Below are 21874 nucleotides of genomic sequence, written 5' to 3'. Positions count from 1 at the left end.
AGTAGGATTGCTTGAGCCCAGGAGTTTGAGGTTGCTGTGAGCTAGGCTGACGCCACGGCACTCACTCTAGCCTGGACAACAAAGCGAGACACTGTCTCAAAAAAAAAAAAATTCAAGACACTTATTATATATCTACTAGTCTTGTCCTAAGATACCACTACTATCTTATATGTGAATTTTGTTATATATTTGCAGGTTTTTAAAAAAAATTTATTAGATTCTCAAATTTTCTTGTAGGATAGGTAGTGTAGTAGGGTTTATTGACACCATTTTTGAGAATGTGTCTGTGGCTTTGAAACTTTCAGTTGCTTGCCCAGTGTCCCATATCTAGTTAAGTGTCCGGACTTCTGGGTTCTAGAAGATGCAGCCATCGTTAAGTATCACTTGAAGTGTTGATCCTGAGCAACAAGGTTCATACCTAAATTCCCATTTAAACCTTTTGTATTTTATATTCCTAGGTCTGCAGAGACAGCCTTTCTCTGCATGCATTTATATAATTGTGATGATTAATTTATATTTGCTTGCTGGAAATTCCCTGATTTCAGCTTTGGAACATATTGGGACAGGCTGTTTTTCATAAAGGAAATTTTATGTCTTTAATTTTATAATGCTCTGGGAAATACCATTTCTTTAGGTGAGGATACCCAGGTGAATTCCATCTGACTAAGGTTTGAGGAAATTTAAGTGATTTTTCACTTTCAGAAATATTTATGGTTTTAGTGTCTTTTAAAAAGCCTGGAACTTGGCTTCTATGGAACACTACCACCCTGCTGAAGTGAACTTGAAGGGAGCAGGAGTGGAACCTGCCCTGTCTCTGGATCCCTGGCTTCTGTGCTCTGCTCTTCCACCTTATCCCACAAATACAGATATTTTAACTATTTTCAAATCCCCTATGTAGCCATTATAGTGTGGGCTTTAAGCACTATAGTGAACATGCATTTTTTTTTTTACTTTTTCTTTCTTTTTTAATCTTGTTATATTTATAGAAATATTTTTCTCTTTGCCTTTTTATAGTGTCCAAATAATCTCCTCCCTGACAGTCAAAAACCCAGTACTGGCCGGGCACAGTGGCTCACACATGTAATCCTAGCACTCTGGGAGGCCGAGGTGGGCGGATTGCTCGAGCTCAGGAGTTCGAAACTAGCCTGAGCAAGAGCGAGACCCCATCTCTACTATAAATAGAAAGAAATTAATTGGCCAACTAATATATATATAGAGAAAAAATTAGCCGGGCATGGTGGCGCATGCCTGTAGTCCTAGCTACTCAGGAGGCTGAGGCAGTAGGATCACTTGAGCCCAGGAGTTTGAGATTGCTGTGAGCTAGGCTGACGCCACGGCACTCACTCTAGCCTGGGCAACAAAGTGAGACTCTGTCTCAAAACAAACAAACAAACAAAAAAAAAAAAACAACAAAAAAAACCCCAGTACTGCTTTTGGCTATTTTGGCCATAAAACATGAAATTATATATTTCAGGTAAATTTCACACTTCCTAAGCAGATTGATGTAAATTGAATTTCACATTAATCAGACAGAGCAACATACATCTCCTATCCTGTGGAAATTTATGATTTTTTACTCACTTGAATGAAGTGTTATAGGGTTTTTTGTTTGTTTCACTGTTTACCCACTGATATTTTTGGGGCTTTGTTCTTACCTGTGTTGCTACCTAATTATTATTATTCTAAAATTTTTATTTCAAGGTTATTCAGTCTCATATTAGATATGTTATTTCCATAAAAGTAAAATATTATGTATAAATATTATCGCCTATATTATACTTTTATTACAAAAACCATCAGTAAGTCTATCATCAAGTATTTATTGAGTACCTATCAAGGCATTAGTGGGAAGCAATTAAAAATAATGAAATATGCTGTTGGCAGAGTTGCTTATTTTATAAAGAAATACAGACTAGAACAGAAATATCCAAGTATATCTCTGGTAGTAAGGGTAAATATTGTTTGGTGAAATTTTGTTTCCATTAAATATACTTTTGTTTCATATATACATAAATTATAGAAATGTTCTCCTGACTCATTGACTTAGGAACTTTATGATTTTCTTGCTATGACCCCAAAGAGTCCATGAGGAGATTTAAGCATTATATATGTTTAACAGAAATGAATATGCAAACAGTGTTATGGAGAACTTGATACAAGTCACCTTTACAAGGTAAAATCAAGTATGTGTCTAAATAATATTATATTTTAAACCTCAAAACTGATCCCTGTTGCCATGTAACACGTCCTAAGTTCACAACCCACTTCTTCAGGGATCATAACTAACCATCCACTTGTAGATGGATCTCAGAGACCACTATGCTTGAATTCTCGATTGGCTGCCACCAAAGTGTCTCCTAATGGACTTTCCCACTGGGAATGGACTGTGGCTGACAGTGACACCACTTCCCAACTCCACTTAGTCTTGTCCCCTGATGTTTATAAGGTTTCCAGGATCTCTTTAGGAAGGTCTAGCTGATTAATAAGTTCCATGAGAGCAAGTGCCTTCCCTTTGTCTTTCACACATGTCTAGTGTTTAGCAAGTATCTGCACAAAGGCAGTCGTGCATTCAATTCAAGGGTTTGCTAAATGAGTCCTTCTCTTTAGCTATCCTTTCCCTGGCCAAGTTCTTTCACAAGATATACCTTCATGGTTTTACTTTGACTTTTATAAGTCTTACATTTAAATATTGACAATTCATTTGTTAATTAGTATAGTTTTGTTCCTTTCTTTTTCCAAAACCTCTGCTTTTCTTGGATTTCCGTGCTTAACAGAATCTCTCTAAATTATGCATTTATTTTTTAAAAGTCATTATTTATATACCTATTCTTTTTGCTCCTTCCCCTCCAAAAGCTGTCAGAAATTATTTTATGGTAATCAAAAAATTTAACATGTCTTTGTGACATGATAGAACAGAGCAGTTAGTTTTTCTTTTTCAAGGTAATGCTTGAGGTACCAATACCGTCTATGAAGAGACCCTTTGCACTGGGGAATTTCTAAAGTAATTCCATTTAGCTTAAACAGAAGGATAAGCTAGAGTTAAATTTCTGGTACTACTTTGGACTTGTGCTTTATTCATGTTATCAATTAACAAAATGTAAATGGCTTCTTTATTTTAATGAAAGTGCTTTGTTACTTAGAAAACAACAACTGGCCACTGAGTATAACCGGAAACAAGTTCTCCAACAGTGCTTTACAAAATGGCAGCATTGGCGTGGTGCAGAGCTCCTAAAGAGACAGCTGGCTCAAACAAAGGAGGAAACTAGGAAGAAAATGGATGAGCTGCTGAAGGCAGTGTCACTAGGGAAACTCAGTGCAAATGGGTCATCAGGCATCAGTCTACCTGAGGAGGCAACAGCCATGGTGGGTCTACCAGCAAGAAATAGAGAGGTATGTTGTTTTTCCTTTGTTTGATCATCCGGCTTATTAAGCACTAGCATTTGAGCTTTGCACTTTTATAGCTAGTGTAAATCAGCCATTGTCAGATTGCCTTGTCTAGGCTATCAAAATATTAGAGCTGCTACCATGCACAAAGCTTACCTTTGGGCAGTATTTATTATCTTGAACAGAATCTTCTTTTTATAATTACATATAAACTTTGGAAGGTAGTAGGGACATAATATAGAGAGGGGACTTAAAACAACTAAGTGAAATCCTCCTTTAGGCACAGATAGATAAAGCACTGTTTGCAACTCTTGAACTCCTCTCTTTTGATCTTTGGACATTTCCTTTCTAAATGAGCTTGTGACTTATAAGAATTTTAGAATTTTTATTTTTCTAATAAGAAAAGTCATATGTACTAATTGTGATAATTTTGTAGGTAAAAAAATCCCAGAGAAAAAAGAAATTCTGTCATCAGTAGATAACCACTAATAACATGAAGTATAACCATCTAGTCTCCTCTCTTTTCAAGCCCATGTACATTTGTCTCTTTTAATTTTTTTTTTTTTTTTTTTTTTTTTTGAGGCAAAGTCTGACTCTGTTGCCTGGGCTAGAGTGCTGTGGCATCAGCCTAGCTCACAGCAACCTTAAACTCCTGGGCTCAAGCAATCCTCCTGCCTCAGCCTCCCAAGTAGCTGGGACTATAGGCATGCGCCACCATGCCAGGCTAATTTTTTCTATATATTTTTAGTTGTCCAGCTAATTTCTTTCTATTTTTCTTTTTTTTTTTTTTTTTGAGACAGAGTCTCGCTTTGTTGCTCAGGCTAGAGTGAGTGCCATGGCGTCAGCCTAGCTCACAGCAACCTCAAACTCCTGGGCTCAAGCGATCCTGCTGCCTCAGCCTCCCGAGTAGCTGGGACTATAGGCATGTGCCACCATCCCTGGCTAATTTTTTCTATATACATTAGTTGGCCAATTAATTTCTTTCTATTTATAGTAGAGATGGGGTCTCGCTCTTGCTCAGGCTGGTTTCAAACTCCTGACCTCCAGCAGTCCACCTGCCTCAGCCTCCCAGAGTGCTAGGATTACAGGCGTGAGCCACAACGTCTGGCCTCTTTTAATATTTTATTTAGCTTTTAAATTTTCTTTAGTCAGATCATTGAGGAAATCTAGCCTGTTATAATTCAGGAAAAGGAAGGCCATGATTTTTTCTTTTTAATACTAATATAATTATTCTGCTTGTCAAAAAAAATTTTTTTTGCATTTTCACAATATAACATGAGAATTTTCTATATGACTGTATATACTTCTGCAGCAGTATTTCTCACTGACAATATACCTCAGAATCAGACATACTAAATCAGGATTTCTGGGTGTGTGGTGGCTGTATTTTTTTTAAATTTCAACACGTGAACCTAAGACATATCCCCTGATTAAGGACTACCATTCTGTGCCATCATTTTATAATGACTACATGATATTCTGTAATGAACCATAAACTAGAATCTGTTTAACTCTTCTGTGGTCAGAGTTTAAGTTGTTTCCTGTTTGCCACTATTATAAACAACGTTTCAGTAAATATCCCAGTAGCTAAATCTTTGCACATATCCATGATGTTTTATTAGGATGATACCTAAAAATAGAATATGTGTTCTATTTTCATCTTAATATTGCTTTAATATTTGCATTTCCTTGATTACTAGCGAGATTAAACATTTTTATATTGGTTATACAGTCATGCACAGCATAATGATGGTTTGGTCAGCAACTGACTGCATATTTGATGGTGATCCTGTAAGATTATAATGGAGCTAAAAAATTCCTGTCGCCTAGTGACTTCCAGATGGTCCTGACCATGTGTAAGCCTAGGCTAATGTGTGTGTTTGTATCTTAGTTTTTAACAAAAAAGCTTAAACATTTTTTTAAAAACCCACAATAATATTTTTATTTTATAAAATATTTTTATTTTATATATATTTTTATATTTATATATAAAAATTATATATATTATATAAATGAGCTTTCTAAATGAGCTTGTGACTTATAAGAATTTTAGAATTTTTATTTTTCTAATAAGAAAAGTCATATATATTATATGACTATATGATTATATAATTATATATTATATATAATATATATTATATATAATATATTATAATATATATTAAATATATTTATATATTTACATTTTTATTTTATATATTTTTTTTATTTTAAAAATATTTTTGGCCGGGCGCGGTGGCTCACGCCTGTAATCCTAGCACTTTGGGAGGCCAAGGCGGGAGGATTGCTCAAGGTCAGGAGTTCGAAACCAGCCTGAGCGAGACCCCGTCTCTACCAAAAATAGAAAGAAATTAATTGACCAACTAAAAATATATATACAAAAAATTGGCCCGGCATGGTGGCACATGCCTGTAGTCCCAGCTACTCGGGAGGCTGAGGCAGGAGGATTGCTTGAGCCCAGGAGATTGAGGTTGCTGTGAGCAAGGCTGACGCCATGGCACTCACTCTAGCCTGGACAACAAAGTGAGACTCTGTCTAAAAAAAAAAAAAAAAAAAATATTTTTGTACAGCACACAGTGTTTGGGTTTAAACTAAGTGTTACCACAAAAGAGTCAAAAAGTTAAAAAAAATTTTAAAGTTTATAAAGTAAAAAAGATATAGTAAGCTAAGGTTAATTTATTATTGAAGGAAAAAATATTTTAAAAATAAATTTAGTGAAACCTAAGTGTACAGTGTTTACAAAGTCTGCAGTAGTATATGGTAATGTCCTAGGCCTTCACATTCACTTACCACTCACTACTGACTCACCCAGAGCAACTTCCAGTCCTGCAAACTCCATTCATAGTAGGTACCCTATACAGGTGTACCATTTTTTAATCTTTTATACTGTACTTTAATTGTACCTTTTGTATGTTTAGATACACAAATACTTACCACTGTGTTACAATTACCTACAGTATTCAGTACAATAACATGCTGTCCAGGTTTGTAGCCTAGGTGCAATAGGCTATACCATGTGGCCTAGGTGTGTAGTAGGCTATACCATCTAGGTTTGTGTATGTACATGCTATAATGTTGGCACAGTGACAAAATTGCCTAACAGTGCACTTCTCAGAACATAACCCTGTCGTTAAGCAATGCATAACTATATATATGGATATAGAAAGAAAGATACAGGTGCATAGTGACTTGTCTCTTCATGTCCTTTGTCCATTTTTCTATTCGGTTACATTTCTTATTTATAGGAGCTCTTTATATTTTTTAAGACTATTGATGCTTTTATATGTTACAAACAATTTTTCTACTTTTTCATTTGTCTTTTTGGCTTAGTTATGGTGTTTGGTACTATGCACAGCTGTTAAGTTTTTATAAAGTCAATCCTGTCAATGTTTTCTTTCATCATTGCACTTGTCATGTTTAGAAAGGCTCCTGAAGAAGATCCTGTACCCCTTCCCCTCAGTCCTCCAAGTAATGTCATTAAATACTTAACTCAGACATGTGAAATTAAATAGGGCACTGGAGGGTCCCCAGCCTTGCTTTTTACCCTGATTATTGCTAGTAAGTAGGCTGGTTTTAATTTAAGCTTATTCTCTCGGCAAAGGGGCATCATGAGGATCCTTACTGGGACTTATGTAACATTTTAGTCCCTTCCCCTAGGCAATTAATCTACCTTTATGTCAGTTAGATAATTTTTGTCTCCATTGAGACCCAAAAGAGACGTCTATCTTAAGAAATAGCTGTATGGAACATTTTACCTCACAAAGATCCACAGCTATTATCCTTAAATGAAGAAAAGTCAGCAGAACGTATTTTTTAACCTGTGCAAAACAGAAAAATCATTATATATGTTTAGACTCAAGGAAAAAAGCCTCCAAATCTCCAAAATCAAGAACAAAAGATTTTTTTCAAGAAAGGATAATATTATTTTAAAAAATAGAGCAAATGAAAGTAGAGAGATTCAATAGACTCTGCAGGTTACTAAATAAACTAATCTTTTCCAGAGTATAGAGTAAAATATGAACAAATAAAAATAAAAAATCTTTAGTTGGATGTTCATTAATTATACAGTCATAGGAAGCCATGTACTGTGTACCAAGAACACACATATTGTACCTTGAAATTTTTCAAAATTATCTGTTAGCTAATAGGTGATTTTCTCTAATTAAGCCAGACTGTTCACTCTTGTTCTATTAAGTACAATCTGTACTGTTAAGCTTTTCTTTCTTTCTCTTATTTTCACCCTAAAAAGTTACCATGATCTAAAAGAAATCCTGTTGCTTTACTCAAGGCTTTTTACACAGTCTTGCTGGGTTAATAACATGTCATTACCACAAAGTTTAAAAGAGCCTAAAACACACACCCGGCTTGATGCTAAATTACTTAAGCAGGTGTTCTCATGAATAAGTGTTCACTGACATTTCTGAAATAAAAGGTTATTTTCAAAAGTCTTTAACATGTCAAAGTTTCCATATATCACAACTTTCACTTCAGCTCAGTCTGTAGAAAGCATTTCCATCATCATGAAAAATATTTTTGAGTACTTTGAAGGTGGCATCCTATTAGAGCTAGAAGCTTCTGATATTAGATCGCTTTAAGTATATTTTTCTTTATGCCACTGCAAATGGCAGAATCAAAAATTGGTCAAATCTTAGACCGTGGAATCAAACCATTCTAGAAGAGACATTTTAACTTGACATTATCTTGGCCAGAATAAGCTTTTCTGAATAAGAATTCTTGTTTCTTTCTCCTCTGTATAGAACTTGTAATTGAGTATGATACTTTATTAATTAGATGAGATTTATATGATAAAGCTTTGAAAACTATTAGGTCTTATGCTAATACAAAATATTATTAGGTAACATTACTCATATAATGCAGATATTTGCCCAGTGATCCTGGGCTTTCAAATATTTTCTACCAATAGATAGATAGCAGGAGATAAATAGCAGGAGACTGTAAGGTAGGCTTTAAACCAAGCCATGATGCTAAAATAAATAAATACCCTGTAGTGTGGCAAATGATTGACTATCTTACCAGTGGCAGGAGAGGCATTGAAAGAACAGAGCTATTATTGATTTGTAAAGGTATTCTTTAGTTTTCAAACATTCTTAAGAAAGAATATATCCTTTAACACAATATTTTCAAATTTCTTCAAAATTCAGAATTCATGCATTTTAAAATTCCTGTTATGTGTATATATGTGAAGTAATCGCCCAATTCACAAATGAACTGTCTAAATTAGAAATTTATAAGAGAACATTTTTCCTATTGCAACTGTCCTGGCCCATGGCAGTGGTTCATGCAGCTGTAGCCAGTCTCCCACCCAGTTTTCATGGTAAGCGGCAGTCCACGTTTTAAGAGTAGCTCAGAGAGCTAAGGTTGGTGGCCTGTGAGTTAGCCAGGCCAAGAGCACAGAGCAACTCTAGCTGGGGTGCAGGGAAGAACAAAACAATACTGACTAGACGAATATTGGATCTCATCGGCACATCCTTTAAATAGTTGAGCTACAACATGTTCCTTTTCTCTCAGGTGACTGCCATGCCCTCTTTGTGGGAAAAGCCTGCCTTAGAGAGCAATGGTTGTATGTCCAGCCCTCCCCTAAGAACAACAACCAAGGACAACTTGCAGGATACCCTTCAGAATGTCCCTCTGAACACACCTGACAATAAGCAGCACAAGACCCTGCACACTGAGCCCTCCCAACAGTCTGGCAGCAGCGAGAAGCTCAGAACCACATGCCAAAAAGCAGAACCCATTTGCATGGGTCATTTCCACAACCGCCTTGTCTTCCAGCAACAGCTGATTGAAAAGCAAAAGAAGAAACTTCAGGAACAGCAGAAAACAATTCTCGAGCTAAAGGAAAACCAGCGGCTGGCAGAGGCTCAGCGGGCAGCAGAGCATGCCACAGCAGTCACAGACAAACACAGGCACCTGCTGTCAAATCCCAGAGGAGAAGAGGAACCAAAGGAAACCTGCCAGATGCTTCCAAAGTATGTCGACTGTATCAGAACTCTCTCTGGACTAGTTTTGTAGGGTTTTTCATTTTGAGATAGAGAGGCTCTTGAACTGCTTTGCCCTGCTTCTAAACTCCATGATCTTTTCTTTTACTTTACACTCTCAAAGCAAAGAAGCCCCATATGTTATGACTGGCACATGGCAGGTATAAATAGATATTTAAGGCAAGTGGCTGCCTATAAGGATCCAGTTACACAGTTTGCATTTGGGTCATGGCTGCCTTTGTCTGAGGAGCTCTGTTACTAACCAGTTAAAGAGAAAAATGTTTACTTGCTCTGGGTAACTCCTAGATTTCTGGGTTTCTGATTATGTTTAATGCTAAGAAGTTAGGTCATACAACATCGGGTCAGCATCGAACAGCCCACCTTAAATTTATTGTTGTTTGGGATAAAACTAAGCATCTTTGAGCCTGTAATAAGAGTCCAGATTTCTCAAAAGCCATTTAAGATGGTTTCAGACGTGTTAGAGACATACTCACTATGTGTGGGAAAAGATAGGATCAGAAATGGTGATACCTATTGATTTGAAGCACTAGGACAGGAATCAGAGTACCTTATTCACATTGGACACTCTGGCCAGTCACTCAACCTCTCCATACCACATTACACTAATTTATAGAATAGGTATAATAATATACAGTTATCTCAGAGAGTGAGGATTAATTAAAGTCTGTAACAGGCTTTGAGCTCCTCAGGTGAAAGAACTTTGAAGGAAGTTGGTTATTGGTCTGAATTCTTTTTTTTTTTTTTCTTTTTTCTGCAGTTTTTTTTTTTTTTTAATTTCAAAATATTACAGGGGTACAAATGCTTTTGGTTACATGGACTGCTTTTGTAATGCTTGAGTCAGGGTTATAAGTGTGCCCATCACCCAGATAGTGCTCATTGTATCCATTAGGTAGGTTTTCACCTGTCCCTTCAGACCCCTCCCCTCTGGTTGATTTCTGTTGAGTTTTACTTCCCTCTATGCATATGTGTGCTCATCAGTTAGTGCCAAGTTAATAGTGAGTACATATGGTGTTTGTTTTTCCATTCTTTAGATACTTCACTTAGTGTAATGTTCTCTAGTTCAATCCAAATTGTTGCAAAAGGAATTATTGCAAAAGTCATCCCTCTTCATGGCTGAGTATTATTCCATGGTATACATATACCACATTTAGTTAACCCAGTCATGAATTGATGGGCATCTGGATTGATTCCACATCTTAGCAATTGTGAATTGTGCTATGATAAACATTCAAGTGCAGGTGTCTTTTTGATAAAATGACTTCTTTTCCTTTGGGTAGATACCCAGTAGTGAGATTGCTGGATCAAATGGTAGGTCTACTTTTATTTCTTTGAGGAATCTCCATACTGTTTTCCACAGAGGTTGTACTAATTTGCAGTCCCACCAACAGTGTATAAGCATTCCTTTCTCCCTGCATCTACACCAGTATCTGTTGTTTTTGGACTTTCTAATAAGGATCCTTCTAACTGGGCTAAGGGGAAATCTCATTGTGGCTTTAATTTGCATTTCCCTGATGATTGAATTATTTTCCTATTTTTTCCCTCAGTGCACTTGTTGCTTCCCATGGGACTGAAGGCAGTAGAAGTGACTCCTGCAATTCTCTTTCTGGACCCAGAAGGAACCCAAAGCAGCTGATGGCAACCCATTCCATACTGAAAGGCAGGGCTGTCTTGGTGATGGCCTTGGTGGTAGTGATCTTTCTTTCTAGAATAGAAGATACTAGGATTGAATCCTGGCAACTCTAAGGTCTTGAGACTTGGCAGACCTGGTCAAAAGCTCAAATGAGTAGACATGTGAGGAGTGGAATGGAATGTGCCAGAAAACTCCACTACTTTTTTCCTGCCCCTCTTGCCAAACTCTTTGGCCTTCCCAGCCAACACAAAAAACATTGCTGAAAGGTGTATCATTTTTTTGTAATTTGAGATTTGGATTGTGGCCAAAAAAAAGGATAAGATAAATGAGTAAACTCTGAGTAGCTGATAAGGCTAAACACTGATAAAGATCACCTATCATTGTACTTTGTTAATGTTAAAATATTGATCAGTTTCCAGCAATGTAAGGCAAGTTATTATATCATTTTATAAGGAATTATGCCTTGATGATAGGATTTTAATAATGAAATATACAAACCAGATATTTTAATTTGATAACATTTTTGGTGCACATAGAAACTCTTATTTAAACTGAACAATACTATGAGAAGCATTCCTTGGAACACACCTAGTGAATCTGCTAATTGTTTTTACTGTATACTTAGTTACTCACTGTACATATGTTTGCATGTATGTAGTGGTCAGCCCTTTGATAGTTATATTGTGGATTATAAATTTGATTTTTTACCTGTGGCAAGATTGTTGCCCTAACAAGAAGTAATGACATCTGAAAGACACTGGGCCTGCAGTCAGTTTCTATTAGTAAAGAAATTAGCAGTCTTTGCACTAACTATCTGCTAGAACAGCAGCTTATGCTGACTTTGCCTACCATTGACGCTGATGAGGAAATGCCCAGTTAGCTGTGATCATTTTTTAAAAATTGCTGTTTGATCAAAAAGTTTGCTATTTTAGGATCCCAGTCTACTTGTCAAGTAGTCTTTAATGATTAGATCTAGAATAGATGGTGAAGAGGCTTATTACCAGAGACTCTGCTTCTCAGGGGTCTCTCACTTTAATTCCCTAATCTATTTCTGCCTTCTTAGAGACAGTCTCACTCCCACCATCTATGGTACCACCATTCTTTTGCAGCAAAACAGATACTATCAGTAAGAAATAGCCTGGTGAGTTTTTTGTTTATTAATTCTTTTTTATTTTCTTTTTTTTTCTTTTTTTACCCCCGAAGGATATGCAGGGAGATGTTTATTAATTATTAAAAGTTGGACTTAAATTCTCTTCTCTATAACATGGCACAAGGAACTGAAAGTAACAATTGGCTGGCTTAGGTGAGCAGAACTTGAATCTCTTCCTACCCATGCTCCTCTTCCTATGAAAGCCCCAACTGATTATAGAGTCATATTATCAGACCATCTTGCACATTTGTTTCTTTTGGATCGATATTTAATAGACTGTCAAGAACAGGAGTCTGACACTCAAATTTGTTCAGATGCCAGTTCTCCAAATGCCTGGTACAATTCCATTTCCTGCCCATCTGTATCTCCAGGCCTTAAAACTAGATTAAAATGTATTCATCGTGACCCCAAACTTTAGTTTGTTTGTTGTTGTTCTTACATATACAGACATATGTACAGTGACTTAAGAAAAATTAACAGACTCATTTAATAGGATTTGAGGAATGAGTCTATTCTCAAAGTATTTGTTAGATGTAATTAAAGTTTTCTACGTTCATCAAAGGTACAATCAAATTAAAATTCTGGTTTCTGGGTTTTACATAAAAGTCTATCATTAATGCTCATTACCTTATTTAATTCTTTTAATAAAAATGCAAACAAAAACATAATCAGTAAATTGTTCAGCATTGCTGAGGATGGGATTGTAAATCTTTAACATGTAGAGTGTATGTAAGGTCTATATATCACTGCATATTTTCTGAGATTGTAAACACTCAAGTTGCAAGAAAACTCTAACAATAACACTAAATTTTACTATGAAATAGAGACATTTCTTTTGCAGTGTTCCTCATATTTTTCAAATATTAAAAATATTGGAACTCTGTTACTATTTTCTAGCTATGGAAGAGAGAGCAAGTCAACGAGCTGAACGTAGGCGAATCTTGGCAGAAAGGAAGAAAAAACAAGAAGAAGAGAAATTGGTAATAAATTCAGAATCCAAACTGAATCAAGAAAAAGGATTTGTCTAGGTCTTTCTTAAAAAATGAAACCTTGCTTGTTCAAACCTCTTGAGACAATAGAGTTAGATCAACTTTGGAAATGGCTTTTGGCCTACTTGCCTGAATTCCATGAAAATTTTAGAGGAGGAAGAGGGGAGAAAAAAACATCAATATCATTAGCATAGCAGGAAGGAAATGTTACAAAAGTTGATGGGCGCTAACAAATTGGAAGATTTACACATAATCATATTAGCATGTTATAGATAAATATCCGACCTGACAAATTTGCAAAAGGGAATAGTTCTTATCTTCCAAAGTTTTGACCTAGACTGTCAGAAGTTAATTTTGCACCTATGAAGAAAAAATAAACAGTTCTAACAGTTTGGGTTTTTGGTTTTTTTGGTGAAATGAAATAGGTTTTTCCCCCCACATTGTTTACAATTTAGATTTAGCTTTTCACAAATGAAAGTAAGAACTAAAAAGTAATTATGATGACAAATTAATGGTCTTATTCATGCTCAGTCTATTATCCAAGTAGAAAAGGATCCTTTTGGAAGAACTTTTAAGTTACATAACTGAAAACATACTAGTTAGGTTTTCTACTTTTATCACCAAGTGCCTTCCAGATGCCTTCCAGAGACGGAGCAGGCACTTTGGTAGATACTTGACTATCCTGAACATAAAAGATCATATTCCCATACAAATTGAGGGTTCTGATTTTTCTGCATTCTAATCTTGATCAGGCCCAGTTGAAGGCCCAAGAGGAGGAGCGTCAGAAAAGGGAGGCAGAAGAAAAGGAGGCAGAACTTGAGAGAAAACGAGAAGAGAAGAGACTGAGGAAAATGGTTAGTAGTATCTGGTTGGTCAGTCCCTGCCTCTTGAGGCCTGTTGTATATGATTCTGTGGCTCTGTCACCTTCCCCAACCCAGAACTTGAGTCTGGAATACTCTTCTCTCATCTCCATCCCTTTTCTCTATCTTATTTAGTGGAAAGCTACTCATTCTTCAGATCTTAGCTCAAACATGACTTCTTCCAGATTAGCCTTTCTTGCCCTCAACAGCCTCCTCTCCACTCAAGGTCAACTTAGGTCCCCTTTGTAGACTCTTGTAAAGCATCTTTCCTTCACAACATTAATGATGTTTATAATTGTACATCTGTTTTATGGCTGTTTTATTCATTTTTACGTCTCCAACTAAACTGTAATCATAAGAGTCAAGAGAATAGTCTGGTGGTGATAATTATTACATTGGTTAGCAGTGTGCCTGGAATTTAGTAGGCACTCAGCAAATATATGTTGAATGAGCAAATATATGAATGAATAAGAATGAACAAATGAAAATAACACATAGAAGAAATAAAGAGCCAAAGCTCTTACTTTCAAGGTTATTAAATTCTAGTTGGGAAGATAAGGTCTAAAAATACATACCTGGTCAGGTATGGTGGCTCTTGCTTATAATCCCAGCACTTTGGGAGGTTGAGGCGGGAGGATTGCTTTAGGCCAGGAGTTTAAGACCAACCTGGACAACATGGTGAGACCTCATCTCTACAAAAAAATTTAAAAATTAGCCAGGCATGATGGCATGTGCTTATAGTCCTATATGGGAGGCTGAGGTTGGAGGATTGCTTGAACCTAGATGTTCAAAGTTGCAGTGAGCTATGATTGTATGACTGTACTCTAGCCTAGGCTACAGAGTGAGATACCATCTCTAAAAAAAAAAAAAAGAAAGAAAGAAAACATATAATGACCTGTCAGAGACAATATATTAATAGTACAGTACAGCATTTGCTATCATGTGCTACATAGACCAAAAGAGATCAAGACAGTCATAATATAAGGCAAGATCCATGAAAATTTTGAAGAAATTAGAGTCATTTTCATGGAAAGGAAATTTGAATGGGAAATTGTGTTAGGATTTTCCTGAGAAATAGAACTAGGAGGACATACATATAGGAAAATATTTATTATAAGGAACTGGCTCATACAATTATGGAAGCTAAGAAGTTCCATGATCTTCCATCTGCAATCTGGAGACCCAGGAAAGCCAGGGGTATAATTCCAGTCTAAGTCTTAAGTTGGGGGAGATCAGGGGAGTTGGTATAAATCTAGCCTCAGGGCAGGAGAAGACTAAGATCCCAGCTCAAGCTGGCAGGCAGGAAGCAAAAAGGGGTAAATTCCTCCCTCTTCCTCCTTTTAGTTCTATTCAAAAGCCCTCAATGGATTGGATGATGCCCACCAACATTAGGGAGGGCAATCTACTAAATCTACCAAATGCTAATCTCATCTATAAACACCCTATAGACGCACCCAGAAATAATGTTTAATCTGGAACCCTGTGGTACAGTCAAGTTGACAAATAAAATTAGCCATCACAAGTTCACCCTTTGTTAACTTGGCACCTATACACGTCTTCTTAAACCTTATTTTATCTGCAAATAAGGACAATAGCAAGACCATAATTCTACCTAACATGATATAACTATCCCACATACAACTGAAAACGTACTAACACCTTCCTCAGAAGAAGAAGTAAAGTCCTTGAGTATTTAATCTTCTCCTCGATATCCCATAACTTAAATACTATGATGTAAAATTAGCAATACTTAAATGCTATGACATAAAATCAGTACATCTTCTGTTACATGATAAGGGAATAAAAGAAAAGAAAATGCACAAATACATTCATAGCAAAATGATAAAATACTCATGACAATTACAGTTTTTGTTTCCATAACTTGATACATGGTCACTGCTAATATTTAAAACTACCTTCTTCCACTACCCACTCTGTATTTCCTTTGTCTTTAGCAAGCACTTCAGCTGCTATGTAGTCCTTCCTGGATTGAATTGTTGTAGTTTCCCATTGACCTTGATCACAGGGCATGGTAATACTAAGAGACACCCTAAGGGATCTCCTGTATTCTAGACATGTTCTTTCTCACCTCCATTGTGGAGTAGTAGTTCAGTTTCCCCGTGGCAGTCAGAATCAGTCACCCTAGCTTGCGCCATAACTCCCTTCTTTGCTTGCTGATTCAGTGACACAAGGAGCCCAAAGTAGCCAGGTGGCAGTCTTAACTTCCAGTTCAATGGAATTGTTGTGTCTCCTAGTGGAAGCTTTTTCCCTCTGCAGCCAAGACCTCCAGGCCGGTAGAGCATAAAGGCACGGGAACAGGAAGCAAAAATTTTGCTAGTGGGTTACTAGAGGTAATGGTGAGTGGTGCCACTTCCATTTCCATCTCTTGATTCCTGGACCCATGAATCCTCACTATCAGAGAAAACAGACCATGTATTCAACACTGATTCAGAACACGTACAACCTTCTGGAGAACCTTGCCCCAGCCCTGCTATTGCCACCTAGCAGATACTATAACTGAGTCTTCAAAAGGCCATTCTGCTGTTCTACCAAGCCAGCTGCTTCTGGATGGTGGGAAATATGGTAATCACAGTGAATTCCATGAGCATGGCCCATTGCCACACTGCTTTGCTGTGAAGTGAGTTCCTTCATCAGAAGCAATGCTGTGTATAATACTTTGATGGGGGATAAGGCGAATCTGTAAGTCCACAAATTGTGGTTTGGGCAGACCCATTGTGTACAGGAAAGGCAAATCCATAATCTAGATAAAGAGTAAGTATCTATTCTAGTAAGATCAAAACACTGCCCCTTTCATGATGGAAATGGTCCAGTGTAATCAACCTGGTCAGCTACCAGGTAGCTGGCTGATCACCCTGGGGAATGGTACCAGATCAGGGACTCAGAGTTGGTCTCTGCTGCTGGCAAGTTGGACACTCAGCAGTGCCCTTAGCCAGGTCAACATTGGTGAGTTGAAGTCCATGTTGCTGAGCCTTTGTATAACCTTCAGCCCTGCCACCATGGCCACTTTGTTCATGAGCCCATTGGGCAATGACAGGTGGCTAGGGAAGAGGATAACTGGTACCTAGGTCATCCTGTGTAAGGAGCAAAATGTCAGGGCATAATATATAATTCATCCTTTTCTAAGTCAACCTAAGAAATCTCTAAAAACAGCTCAGTTTCCTCCCTTAAAAACTATGGTGAGAGGCTCTATAACAGCATTTCCACAAAATATTTTCCATGTGACCCTACTGGTTTCTGAGATACTAAGTTGTCTTAAGAAAGTCTAAGTTCTGTGGTCAAATAAGTTTGGTAGATGCCAGTTAAAGTAAAACAAGTTTCTTTATTATTAAATAGTTGGCTCCTCAATACCTTTAACATGCTACCAGGCATTGCATAAGTCTCCAGAAGAGGGACACATTATACCAGGTAGTCACATATATCTGACTATAGAATCCTTTTGTTATTGAGCACCGAGTAACACCTCAGAACAATTTAGGGTCATGCTACTATAACTGAATGAATGATTTTAAAAATATACAGTATAAAAAATTTCCCCTCTCATATATGTTCACTGTAGAAAATTTGAGAAATACAAAAATAATAGGAAAAAAATCTCTGAGCTCTGCACTAAAAATTGAGTACTCTTAAAATCTCAGTAAGTATCTACTTCTGGTCATGTTAGGTTCATCATTTGTATGTATGTAGGTGTATATAGTTTTTTTTTTTTTTTTTTTTTTTTTTTGAGACAGAGTCTCGCTTTGTTGCCCAGGCTAGAGTGAGTGCCATGGCATCAGCCTAGCTCACAGCAACCTCAAACTCCTGGCTCAAGCAATCCTCCTGCCTCAGCCTCCCAAGTAGCTGGGACTACAGGCATTCGCCACCATGCCCGGCTAATTTTTTGTATATATATGTTAGTTGGCCAATTAATTTCTTTCTATTTATAGTAGAGACGGGGTCTCGCTCTTGCTCAGGCTGGTTTCGAACTCCTGACCTCGAGCAATCCGCCCGCCTTGGCCTCCCAGAGAGCTAGGATTACAGGCGTGAGCCACCGCGCCCGGCCTATATAGTTTTTAAGCTGCTTCTTTCATTTAAGATTCTGTCATGAGTATATTTACTTGCCATCCAGAATTCTTCAAGGTCTTTTATTTTATAAGGAGATTATCATTTTTTTAAATAAACTCTTTATTTTGGAATAATTAGATTTATAGAAAGTTACAAAGTAGTACAGAGAATTTCTATATACCTTCCCTTCCTTCCATTTATTTCCACTTACATTCTTATATTACTATGGTACATGTACTAAAACTAACAAACCAACATTAATACATTACTATAAACTCCAGATTTTATTTGGATTTCACCAGTTTTTCCATTAATGTTCAGATCTACTCCAAGGTACCACATTCCACGTATTTGTCATGTCTCCTTAGCATCCTCGTGACAGTTTCTCAGTCTTTGCTTGTTTTTCGTGAATGTTTTGAGGATTTTGACAATTTTGAGGATTACTGGTCAGGTGTTTTGTAGAATGTCACTCAATTTGTGTCTGTCTGATGTTTTTCTTGTAATTATTCTGGTGCCATGGGATTCTTTTGGAAGCATGCCACCAAGGTGTCAGTGGTCAGTGCCCTCCTAAGCACATCATGGCAGGGAGTGTGTAATATCAAGATGATTTATGTCTGGTGATATTAATCTTGACGACTTGGTTAAGGCAGTGTTTGGCAAGTTTCTCCAGTGTGAAGTTACCATTTTTCTCTTTTCATAGTCTATTCTTTGGAAGTCCAGTGAACTCTCAAAGTAGGCAGGAGGGAAAAGTAAGCTCACTGCATGTCCTGAAGGGAGGAAGATCTACATATATTATTTGGAGTTCTGTGAGGAAAATTTGTTTCTCTTCCTTCATTTACTACTTTATTCAAGCGTGGACTCATGTACAGTCAGGTGTCACTTAATGACAGGGATATGTTCTGAGAAATGCATCATTATGTGATTTCATTGTGCAAACATCATAGACCTTTTGTCCATTTCTTTTTTTTTTTTTTTTTTTTTTTGAGACAGAGTCTCACTTTTGTTGTCCAGGCTAGAGTGAGTGCCGTGGCGTCAGCCTCGCTCACAGCAACCTCAAACTCCTGGGCTCAAGCGATCCTCCTGCCTCAGCCTCCCGAGTAGCTGGGACTACAGGCATGTACCACCATGCCCGGCTAATTTTTTTTTTGTATATATACTTTTAGTTGGTCAATTAATTTCTTTCTATTTTTAGTAGAGACGGGGTCTCGCTCAGGCTGGTTTCGAACTCCCGACCTCGAGCAATCCTCCCGCCTCGGCCTCCCAGAGTGCTAGGATTACAGGCGTGAGCCACCGCGCCCGGCCTTTTGTCCATTTCTTAATTGAATTGTTTACTTATTGTTGGGTTTTAAGAGTTCTTTTTTTTTTTCTTGGAGACAGGGTCTTACTCTGTTGACCGGTCTAGAGTACATTGCTGTCAACATAGCTCACTGCAATCTCAAACTACTGGGCTCCCTTCTTTCAATTCTGATAGTGGCAATTTGTGTCTTTTTGTTCTTGGTTTGCTTAGATATAGAATGTTTGATTTCTTAAGTACTAAGTTTGACAGTTGATATTGCTGACATTTCACTTTGACACTTCTTGGGTTTTGTTTTTTTTTATTGGAAGGTACATCCTCATTCTTTCAAATTCACCTTTTGGCTCATGATTATCTTTCAAATTTATTTTAGAGCAATTTTTGTGAAACCCTGGATAAGTCAAAATTCCATGTTATTTTTGATAATATAAGTTTTGTTGTGGAACCAGTGCAATGCTCAGGTCAAAATACCAACAAGGTGTTTGGGAAGGATGGGGCCAATGAACCCACAGTACATCGATGGTTTGAGAAGTTCCATTCTGGTGATTTTAATCTTGAAAATGAGCCGTGTGGGTGACCTGAGACCAAGGTGGATAATCATGAGCTGAAAGCTGTAGTGGAATTGAATCCATCTCAACCTTTGCGTACATTAGCAACAAAGATTGACGTTACTATTCCAACAATATTGGACCATTTGAAACAAATGGGCAAGGTAAAGAAGCTGAATAAATGGATATTGCATGAATGAAACAAGCATCAGAAGAGAAATTGTCTAGAAGCTTGCCTTTCTTTGCTGTCACGACATAAATGTTAACCATTTCTACATCGTATTGTTATGTGGGATGAAAAATGGATTCTTTTTGACAATTGCAAGCATTTGGCACAATGATTGGATAAAGATGAAGTGCTGAAACACAGTCTAAAACCAAATACTCATCAAAAAAAAGCTAATGATGTCTGTTTGGTGGTCCAGCGTTGATATTATCCACTACAGCTTCATGAAATCTGGTCAATCCATTACAGCGGGTATCTACTGCAACCAGTTGGATGAAATGATGAGGACGCTTGTGATTAAGCAGCCAAGATTGGTCATTAGCTGGGGTCCTCAAACATTTTAAATCGGGGGCCAGTTCACTGTCTGTCAGACCATTGGAGGGCCAGACTATAGTTGAAAAAACTATGAACAAATTCCTATGCACACTGCACATATCTTATTTTGAAGTAAAAAAACAAACGGGCAAAAACACCCTCATGTGGCCTGTAGGCCATAGTTTGAGGACACCTGGACAGGCCGATCCTCTTGCAAGACCATATATAGCAGAAACAACACTACTTTAACTACAGAAGCTGGACTTGGAAACTCTCTGTCATCCACTGTATTCACCAGACCTTGCACCAACTGACTACCACTTCTTCCGGGCTTTGGCCCATTTCTTGCCAGGAAAAATATTCAGTTCTCAACAAGCTGTGGAAAACACCTTTTGCAATTTCATCACAACTTGTTTTCCAGAATTCTTTGCTGCTGGTGTAAATAAGCTACCCTTAAGATGGCAAAACTGTGTTAATAGTTTAGGTGCATACTTTGATTAATTGTACTGCTTCTTATTTGAGATACAATAAACTATACTTTTGATTTGAAATCAGACATTTCATATTTAATGACCTCAGTTTTTTAAATTTTATTTCCTTTCAAAAACTAACTTTTGGTTTCATCAATTTTCTTTGTTATTTCCATATTTTCAATTTCACTGATTTCTACTCTAATTTTTATTTCTTTCCTCTTCCTTAAGATTTTGCTCTCTTCTTCTAGTTTCCTAAGGTATAGGCTTAAATTATTGATTCCTTTCTCCTTTTCTAATATATGAATTTAGTATTATAAATTTCCCTCTAAGTTCTCTTTATCTTCATTTAGTTCAAAATATTTTTAATTTCCCTGAGACTTATTCATTGTCCCATGGATTATTAAGAAGTATAGTCTTTAAATTTTAAATATTTGGGAATTTTTCTAGATAACTTTCTGTTACTGATTTCTAGTTTAATTTCATTATATTTCAAGAATGTATTATACATTATATGAATTTGTAAAGTTTTGTTTTATGGTCTACCTTAGTGAATGTTCCATGTGTACCTGTATACTATTATGCTGTTGTTGGTCCTGCTGTGTAAATATCAAGTCATGTTGTTTGATTATGTTGTTTGGGTCATCTGTATTCTTACTGATTTTGTGCCTACTTATTCTATTAGTTATTGAGAGAGGAATGTTGAAGTCTGACTAAAATTGGGCATTTGTCTGTTTCTCCTTTTATATCTATCTGATTTTGCCTCTATATTTTGAAGATCTATTATTAGGTGCATATATGTTTAGAAAAGATTTACATATCTAAGTCTTTATAAAATTGAATTTCTTTTTTTTTTTTTTTTTTGAGACAGAGTCTCACTTTCTTGCCTAGGCTAGAGTGAGTGCCGTGGCGTCAGCCTAGCTCAC

General features: G+C 36.9%; 1 protein-coding gene across 4 annotated transcripts in view; it reads left to right on the top strand.

Annotated features, from left to right (window-relative positions):
* The window catches only part of CCDC191 (coiled-coil domain containing 191), an 85678-nt gene that overhangs the window by 39822 nt on the left and 23982 nt on the right, over nt 1-21874 (top strand). For 3 of the 4 annotated variants that reach the window (XM_012787554.3, XM_012787556.3, XM_076001565.1), the window contains 5 exons: nt 3141-3390; nt 8914-9374; nt 10949-11061; nt 13082-13164; nt 13926-14027. In XM_012787554.3, the coding sequence (XP_012643008.2) occupies nt 3141-3390; nt 8914-9374; nt 10949-11061; nt 13082-13164; nt 13926-14027 (1009 nt within the window). The remainder of the gene's footprint in view (nt 1-3140; nt 3391-8913; nt 9375-10948; nt 11062-13081; nt 13165-13925; nt 14028-21874) is intronic. The other variant, XM_012787557.3, reaches the window with a different exon arrangement.

The sequence above is a fragment of the Microcebus murinus genome, chromosome 1 (assembly GCF_040939455.1).
Source record: "Microcebus murinus isolate Inina chromosome 1, M.murinus_Inina_mat1.0, whole genome shotgun sequence".
NCBI lineage: Eukaryota > Metazoa > Chordata > Mammalia > Primates > Cheirogaleidae > Microcebus > Microcebus murinus.
The sequence above is the reverse complement of the archived record's forward strand: the minus strand, read 5'-3'. Positions and strand labels throughout refer to the sequence as shown.